We start from the raw sequence: 9,311 nt of genomic DNA, 5'->3' as shown, positions 1-9,311 counted from the left end.
GCAATAATACATAATACATTTACCAAATAAAAATAAATACTAGCTTATATGGATTATAAGTTACTGGACTATATCTTCAGTGAATAGAAACAACATACAGCCTGTCACTGGAAAACATTGAATCACTTTTCCAGCATTAAAAAGCTATGGCAGTTAAATTTAGCTTGCAAAGAATGAAACAGGTGCAATGCAAGAAATAGTATAAGAAACATATTTACACACATGGAGGAAACTTTGGGTGGCTTTCAGTTTTAGAATATAGTCTAAATCCAGTATTATCCAGTATTATCCCAACATTCCTACTGAGTATATGGTATTTTCATTAGTAATAAGCAAAATGTTAGACCTTGTCATTTAGTCTATAGAATGGTGTGAGTTATCTAAAAGGCAAGGCAAATTTATTTGTATAGCACAATTTGTACCCAAAGTAATTCAAAGTACTTTACACAATAAGAAAGTCATTCGAATCACAATACAAACAAATCAAAACATAAATAATCACAAATAATCATAATAAAATTAACATTAAAAGAGAAGAGTACAGAATAACAACCTTTCAGTCATATACACAGCTAAACAGAACTGTTTTGAGCTTGGATTTAAACATTGTCAAAGTAGAGGCCTGTCTCACATCTTCAGGGAGACTGTTACATGTTTTAGCTGCATAAAACTGAAACACTGATTCCTCATGTTTAGTCCTGACTCTGGGCACCAGCAGGAGGCCGCTCCCTGAAGTCCTCAGAGTGTGAGATGGTTCATACGGCACTAACATATGAGAGATGTACTTTGGTGCTAGGCCATGGAGAAACTTGTACACAAGCAGAGCTGCTTTAAAGTCTATTCTCTGAGCCACTGGAAGCCAGTGCAGAGACCTGAGTACAGAACTTATGTGCTCGTACTTCCTGGTTCTAGTCAGGACCAGCAGCAGCGTTCTGGATGTACTGCACCTGTCTTCAATCTCATTTGGAGAGGCCAGTAGACTGTTACTGAAAACCAGTAATACTGTTCCTACTGAATACTGACTGTTGCACAGTGTGAACAATCTCCAGTCTGAATGAATTGCAGAGGTGAAAGATATATATACTCATTTCAAACAGATGTGTTGCTGTGGCCACCTCACATCTGAAGGCCCATCATTGGCCTTCCTGATGGAGTCAACCCTGGGGTCTTGAAGAGGTGGATAGAGTTTTTGATTGTTTAAGCTGCTTGTTTTTCCTAAAATGAGCAGCAGGAAGCCTTTCCTGTTTTGGCCACTATGAATAGATGAGGATTGTGCTGCAGTTTGAGTAAGGCGAGGACGTAAAGGAGAGAATGAATGAACTTTATTTATACAATGTTCATAAGGCTTTAATTCATCATACAATATTCTGTCATGCAAATGTAGTCAATGTTATCACTGATCCATATCATTATTGTGTGGCTGAATCAAAGTCCTCTTTCTCACCCTCTCCTCGTCATCCTCCTTCCTCTAGGAAACAGGACACAGTAAACTTCCACCTTCTGTTTATCTCTTTCCAGTGGAAGTAAACTATATGGGAAGCACTAGGAGGCCAAGTGTGTTTGGAAAAATAGACCTACTGACCCCAACGGTCTCACGTATGAAGATGACAACTGTTTAAATCATTAGCACTGTACTGTGCCTACACCTACAGACAAGAGAAGACCACCTGGCACAACAGCTGCTCGGCCCAACCATGCATGAGTGGTTTTGAATGGCATCAGAAAGCCAACTGTGAATGGATGTAGTCTAATGTATTTGAAGTAGATGCAAGGTCTTTTTAAAGTAATGGTATACAAATCTATGCTTACGTCCAAATCATTTCTCTTGCAGATTAATAACGTGTGTCAATGTTATAGTTTAGGGTGTGAAATTATGGAATATTACGGAATTAACAATGAATTTCTCTCTAAATAGCTCGAGCACAATAAACTGAGTTGAATACGAATCAGATAAAATAAGATTAGATTGACCTGTATTCTTCTCACAGTGGAGAAGTACAATTAGCCTCAAATTGAGACCGGTTGACTGATTTACTTAGTCAACAACACAATATTATCTTACTGATTATAGGAGTGACTTTGTAAGATAAAATATATTTGTGTGTACTTTTTTAAGAGGTGTGGAAATTCCCACCCGAAAGAAAAACATAATCATAACTTTTTAAATATTTTATTATAAACATTCATGATCAGAAACACAACTGTGAAAACACTATTTACATCAGAAACTAAAGTCTAGTCATGGTCCAGCAGACTGCTTCTCCAGTTTCCAAATTTCTATGAGAAACTTTCTACAAGTCACTTCATACAGTATTTACAATATGGCTGCTCCAGTGAACCTAACTAGAGTGCAGACTGGATGATTCGGACTCTGTTGTTGTGGACTGTCCTGTGCGTCTTCGAGGTAAAATCTTTAAACTCGATGCCCTATTCAGTGTCAGGGCTCTGCGGGCTGAGCTTTTGAATCCTGCCCCGAGGAAGGCATACAAAAGTGGGTTCAAACAACAGTGAGCGAAGGCCATTGGTTCAGCCACAGCCAGCCACACCCCTAAAACAGCTTCAAGGTGACAGCTACGAGGCAAGATCTCCAGTCTCAACATTGCGTCCACAGAGATACCCGCTCCATAGGGCAGCCAGCACACAAAAAAGCACAGCACTAGAGCTATGGTGGTCCGAACAGCTCTCCTCTTCTGTCTCTGTCCTCCAAGCGGGCCCCTTGTCAGCCTTGTGACAATGACGCAGTAACAGACCAGTAGAACCAGGCCGGGCACCACTAGACCCACCAGAACAAGCTGCAGGTGGAACACTGCCACCCACAAAGGACCATTCTTTTCTGGGTAGAAGCGTTGGCAAAGAGTGGTTCCCTCAGCTCCTTGCTGAGTCCTGGCAAAAATCAGGTCAGGGATGGCTAAGAGCGCAGCAGGCAACCACGCACCTGGAAGAATTAAGCTTATTAGATACAAATAATATGGAGAGAGCAATAGCTGTAGCAACATACAGAGAATGCCAGAAACAATAACAAGCTTAATCTGTGTATAAAATAAAATTTATAGTTTATTCTTTTTGATGTTGCTCTGGCTCAAAGCAACGAGACAGCAGCATAAAACATATGCTTAACACTTAAAGATGCACTATGTAACTTTTCTGTTGGAGGGTCTGCCACCTACTTGCCTCCAGTGATATGGTATTGGTTTGCTTAGAATGTTCCACAGTATTGCATTTATATTTATTAAAATATCAATGTTTTATTGATCAAAAATACTTTGAAAAATATCCATTCTTACTGAAAGTGTGCATGCCATTTTTTTACTATACAATTCAATATTAGAACAACAAGTACAAATCTTAAACGCAGCAGCTCTCACCTGCATAAACCAGTTTGTGTGCCAGCAGCTGCCTCAGTCCCCCGGTGTTGGTGTCAGTGGCTCGGACCACAGCCAAATACCGGTCCAGGCTGATGAAGGCAAGGATGAGGACACTCCCGTACAGATTCACAGTGTAAATGACGTGAACACCCACACACGTAACAGCTCCAAAACACCAGTCAGCCAGAGCAGCGTCCACCGCCCAAAAGGGAAGAGCAAGAACAAACAGGAGGTCTGCAGCCGAGAGGTGCAGGCGGTACCGGTCTGTCAGACTACACTTGGACCTATACAACACCAAAAGAGGAGGTCACTCACCATCAGTTTTAAAATATTAAAATATTAATATTAACTATATAACAGGCTATAATTTGTAATTTATATATATTTTAAGCAACTGAACTTTTATATGCAGTTTAACAGTGTACACTATAAGAACTATTTTATTTTGAAACATTTTACCCATTCTTACAATTGTTTAAACAAATCAGTATTCACTAAATTAAGTTTCCATATATACTTGTCAACATATAGACTTAAACTACTTTCTAATAAGGGCTAAACAAATTCTCAAAACAGAAACAAATACTGGATAAATATACAGGTAGCCTACAACTTCAACTCAAAAAATAATGTTTTGATAATTCCTCTTGTACTGTTTACTGTTAATCTGATGGCTCGACGTCAGATTTTACTGAGTAAATCTGATGTCGAGCCATAACATTATAGACTGTCTTTACATTTGCAATCAGTAACCAATTAATAATAAAGGCATCCATCATATAGGCCTTTGTTAACTTAAAAGCATCTTACCTGCGCTGGCATCCCAACACTATGACCACAAGTCCATTTCCAGTGATGCCCAGAGTAAAGATGAGCGCATAGACCACAGGTAAAAAGACCTGTTGTAATTCAGCCGTCATCAAGTGCTCCACATCACAGGGCTCATCCAAATCCACTCCCAGTTCTCCTGATCCAGACCCTGAACCAGTGTCATTGAAGTCATAGTCAAAAACAATATGCTGGAATGAAAAAAGGCACATTAAAACCAAGTCAACAAACTCAACAAACATGAAAACATTCACTTATAACTGTTCTTACCTCATAGTACGACATGGCGAGTATACTTCTGGACTTTTTCCCTAATAAAAGCAATAGCCTTCCCTATAGACGTGGTTAAATAGTGGTCTTAAGGCTCCTCCCTCCAAACATCTGTGCTTCTACAAAATGTTTTTCCTGTTTTCGAGGTGTCAGGTGCTGATCCTATCACAGGATGCCGTGTTGAGTGTGTGCATACATGAATTGTTTTGGCCCTGGGACCTTTTGCTTGATGTTAATCGGCATGGGACAGTGGTAAAGAATGAGGACATGAAGAGTGGGCACCAGTATCCCGTCCTTGTCTACACGCACTGTTGAATTAGGACAAGTAAAGGCAGTTTCTGAAGTACCTGTACATGACGTGTAGATAGGAAAATAGTGAGTTTCAAGGGTGAATATTGTCTTTCATGGTACCATGTAAGTAAGCAAGCTTGAGGTAGTCTTGTCTAATCACACTTACTTGGGTCATAAGTTATTCTATTCTATGCTTCAGATTTTGTGGCTCAGAAAACCTGGAACAGAATTTAGAACAGAAATTGTATTTAACTGTAATTTTTATTTAATTTAATTGAGCCTTGACTGCATAATAATACCCTTTTAAGATTGTACTTATGGTAATACTCTTTATAGCTACTGCAGAATTTACCCATTTTCTAAAAACATGTACTTAAAGATTGTTTATACAAATAATATGCATAAAAGTTTAGCCCAAAAATGTCTCCACCGATACGCTATGTGCCATGTGACAACCTACTATTTACAATATTTGTGAAAATATCAGTAAGTCACATCAGAAGCAAATCAGCTTTCTGTCAATCAGTCCAGAGCAAAGCAACAGAAAAATTTTCTTTCCTGGCATTGCCACTTTCATTTGTGTCAGTAAATCCCCATTCTCTTCAATTATACTAATCCTGTAAACAAACAAAGTGTCAAATTCTCAAAGTAGCACAGACACCCTGACTTTCTTATCTCCAAGCCATTTACCCCACCCTTTCCTGCAAAACTACTACGCTATCAATGCAACAATCAAAAGAAAAACACTGCTTACCCAAAAACTCTGATATCTTCAACTCAGACAAACGCTTTGATTCTAAATAAACAAGTGAGGAATTTAGATTTAAGATATTATTGAATTTGTAATATTAAGGCTGCCTTCAGGTTTTAATGTCATCAACTGACTCAGTGTCTGTTATCGACTAGGGGTGCCATCATGTGGACATTAAAGAAATAGTAGGTTACATAACCAACATGACCACAACTTATTTTATTTCAACTCTTTACTTTTCTTTATTTTTATGGTTATAGGTCAAATGCACTGTACAACTAATGTTAGGGGGCAAACCTATTTATTATTAACATTGTTCTACTTGAACAAAAACTGAAAAACTTCATGAATTAAAAAAAAATACCAGTAGTAATAGTAATGCTTCAGTTTTGCACAGTATACACTCTAGTCCAATGTCAAAATAAAAGAGTTGTTAAAAAAAAAAAAAAAAAGCACCCACAAATGCGCTTGTGTTGGTTAAAAAAAACATTCAAGGTTCTGGGTTTACAATAACATATTGTGAAACAAGAGATTATCAAGTTACTGTGCTGTATAAGGAGAAGAGGCAATTATCAAACAAATAATTTTAACTATTTAACTAGGACCACCACCATTTCTTAATAAATGTGGGGGTCACCTCAGGATCGGGTCTCTCTGATGATCATGCTGTTGTTCCCTCTCAGCTGGGCCAGTAAGTCTTTGAATCCACCTACTTTTTTAGAGACAATTTGACAATTTGTGACCTCCTTAAAACTGTCCGATGCTTCAGAGGGGACAGACACAGGGAGCAGCCTGCACATCAGATCAGAGTCGTCTGGACCACTTTCTAGAGATGAGGTGCTGCAGGGACTACTTATCGGATCAAGACTGCTGTTGTGAGTGAAACAATTTCTTATTGGCTCAGTGTTGTGAATAAGGCTGTTGCTGATTGGTTGGTCGTTGTTGTGGGTACGTTTCCGTTTAGCCACACGTGTGCCCTGAGAGTCTTCTCGAGCCCTCTTCTTCCGGTTCTTCTTTCTCTCCTTCATCATTGGCTTTTTCATCCAGTGGAAGAGATTTCTAATGAAAGAAAAAAACGTAAGCCTCATGTTTGAAATAAATAGATTATGTAGTTAAAATTTTAAATTTTAAATTTTAAATTTCACCTTTGTAAAAATACATGCGGTCTTGAGCACATATCTTCAGCCCCCAGATAATTTTTTTTCTTGGATTTTTTCACCACTAGTAGTTTGTGGATTGACTGCACAATACCCAACTGATTCCTGCAAAATGGAAAGAGGTCAGATTACTAAAGACTAGTCAATGTCATACATTTCCATGTCCACCAACTGTATGAGGCAGTGATGATTGCGGGAAATATAGCTGACTGAATGTTTTTTACCCCCTGCCGTCAAACTTCTTTTTGCTTCTCCATGGTTTGAGCAGAATCCATTGATCACATGTGAGAGATTTGGGGTCTAAATAACAACATAAAACATTAGAACTGCTAAATCTAGGCCCAAACTAAATTAAATAACCATGTACTTACTGGTGTCCAAGAGTTTGTCCTTGCGAGGTGCTTTCATCCTCTTTGCCTTCTGCTGAAGTTTGCGGCAGGCTGGACATAGGGTCAGTGGTTTGTCAGCACAGGGGTTATAACGGCGGGATGGTCCTGACATGACGCTGCTGACTGACATCTGGTCATCTTCCGAGTGGTCAACCCCTTCATCTGCCACCTCCACTAATATGCCGGTCTCCTCAGGCAGATACTCATGAGTTCTGTCAATGAGGTCCAAAATGTCATTGTCACTCTGCTTCTCCACATCAGCTCCTGTGTTGCCAGATTGTGCCTTTTTTCCTCCACTTCAGTTGCCTCTTTCCCTCCATCTTACGGTGTATGGAGTCTTCACTTGGGCTATTCTTAGGCCATTTAGAATTTCGTTTTGGATTCATAGGGTCCTTCCACTTTACAAAATATTCAAATGATCTATAAAAGAAGCATTCAATTACTGAAAATGTGGGTTATATTTCTGAAGTTGCTCTACTGACATAAAAAACTAATCTGATTGCTTTCAGAACTAGAAACAAAACCTCACCTGTAATATTCTACCTTTATGGAAAACATATGCATGACTCCAAGCTATCTGACTCATCTTTTGCCAGGCTGAAAAATAATAACATATGAGATAAGCTTTTCTCCATACATACAATGTAAACCGTGGCTTGGGTACAACTACTGTACGTCACATAATCTTTAGGATGCGGACGTTTCCCTTTGACAAAAATCTGGGTTAAAACGATGAGTCTCATGGAAAGAAATTTACATTGTTGCGTAAATTTACAATGTGTGTTTAAGTATGCGAAATCCTCTACAGGATTTTCGGCGAGAGCAGACGAAGGCAAGTAAAGGAGAAAAGCTTGGACCTTCCACGAGCCGGAGAACGAACAGACGGCATCAGATCACGGTGACAGGACAGATCTTGCGATAGTTTGAAGTCTCGCACAGAATAAAACTACATCAAACTTTGTGAACGCATTCTCCAGTTTCCCTCACACACCGCAGATTCACCACGTCACCAGAGCAAACAATACAGAGCTCCTAGACTGTAAGGCATTAAACTATATCTATCAATCAATCAGTACTGCATTTCCCATCATACTTTTAGGCTTTGTATCCTAGGAAACCAGTTCTACCATAGGGGCGTGTCGGTGTCGTTATGATCAATTTGATTAACTTTGCGGATAATTGACCATAGAAGACTCAACAAAATCTCCAAATTAAACACGCTATAACCGGCCTAAACAGCAATAAAAGAAATCCTAAAACTTATTTCAACCCCCGAAAAATAATCTGGCTCATCTGATTCACAGCTGTAGTTTCCTGACATGCTACAATTACTTTACGATCACAGATAAATCGGTTAACGGTTGGTAGGAGACTGTCTGCGTACCGGGCTCCAGAGCGTGTGCCCCGCTGAAGCTGCCCTGCTGTGGGCTCGGGACAGTGCCTGGCCCGTTGTCAGTGAGGATGTGCCACCGCCGCCACCGGAGCTTCGCGCGCTGCTTCTCCTCTGTGTTTTTTCTGCTTTTTTTGATTTCAGAAACAACAGCGAACTGGGTCCATCTACCGGACTGGAGCTGTAACTACACAGAAGGAAAAAGAAGGACACCTCACCGACGAAGATATTAGTTTCTCATCTGGAAAAAACAAGACTCCTCTGGTAATTCTGTTGTACGCTTATACATCATGTGTTTGTTTTAAAGGTGCACTATGTAACTCTTCAGGTAGAAGGTCGCCACAGACCTCATGTATCTTGCATTTATTCTATTATGGAAAATGCCTCATTTAGAAAAGGATTGCACAAGAATTTTTCTAGACTGTATATATACAGAAAATGGAGAAAGTGGAGAAGAACACAAAATTGGCACAAGTTGGCCAGGCAAAAATAATCATTTAGAATAATAAGTACTTTTTCATTTTATACATTTTTAAAGCTTTTTTTATTCTCGTTGAAGACACTTTTCAATGACTTAAAGTATTCAACAAAATATTTCAAGAAGCAGCAAAGATAGGTTTGGGGTCCTTCTATTTACACAAATTTATGAAATATGTCATAAGGACAATTATAAGATTCACAATGTCAGATATTTTGCAGTCCGGATTGTCTCTTTTACACTGAGAGATGATAAATTACATCTCTCAGTGTAAAAGTGTAAAAAAAGGCACAGTTGAAATTTTCAAACCTATCCAGCCCACAGGATAATTACCTGATATAATATTAAAATGTGTTTCTTTCATTTTGGGCACAGGGGAATATGACAAATAG

General features: G+C 39.1%; 2 protein-coding genes across 3 annotated transcripts; both read right to left on the bottom strand.

The window, feature by feature from the left end:
* Positions 1 to 2,193: 2,193 nt before the first annotated feature.
* LOC117385116 (C-X-C chemokine receptor type 4-like) lies at positions 2,194 to 4,498 on the bottom strand. The gene is made up of 4 exons (XM_033982385.2): positions 4,464 to 4,498; positions 4,176 to 4,384; positions 3,366 to 3,649; positions 2,194 to 2,935 (listed from the first exon to the last, which is right to left on the bottom strand). The coding sequence occupies exons 1-4, from the start codon at positions 4,476 to 4,478 to the stop codon at positions 2,340 to 2,342; spliced, it is 1,104 nt and encodes a 367-aa protein (XP_033838276.1). The 5' UTR covers positions 4,479 to 4,498; the 3' UTR covers positions 2,194 to 2,339.
* A 1,214-nt stretch (positions 4,499 to 5,712) lies between these two features.
* si:ch211-227n13.3 (uncharacterized) lies at positions 5,713 to 8,556 on the bottom strand. 2 transcript variants are annotated; one of them, XM_055228361.1, is made up of 6 exons: positions 8,436 to 8,556; positions 7,581 to 7,648; positions 7,034 to 7,471; positions 6,887 to 6,962; positions 6,651 to 6,767; positions 5,713 to 6,564 (listed from the first exon to the last, which is right to left on the bottom strand). In XM_055228361.1, exons 3-6 carry the CDS (start codon positions 7,179 to 7,181, stop codon positions 6,144 to 6,146), a joined length of 762 nt encoding a protein of 253 aa, XP_055084336.1. In that variant the 5' UTR covers positions 7,182 to 7,471; positions 7,581 to 7,648; positions 8,436 to 8,556; the 3' UTR covers positions 5,713 to 6,143. The 2 variants fall into 2 exon arrangements, with proteins under 2 accessions (XP_055084336.1, XP_055084335.1); XM_055228360.1 differs by lacking the exon at positions 7,581 to 7,648.
* Between the last annotated feature and the right edge of the window lie 755 nt (positions 8,557 to 9,311).

This window comes from Periophthalmus magnuspinnatus, chromosome 17 (assembly GCF_009829125.3).
Source record: "Periophthalmus magnuspinnatus isolate fPerMag1 chromosome 17, fPerMag1.2.pri, whole genome shotgun sequence".
NCBI classification, from domain to species: Eukaryota; Metazoa; Chordata; class Actinopteri; order Gobiiformes; family Gobiidae; genus Periophthalmus; species Periophthalmus magnuspinnatus.
Note: the sequence above shows the minus strand (reverse complement) of the source record. Positions and strands in the feature narration are given on the sequence as shown.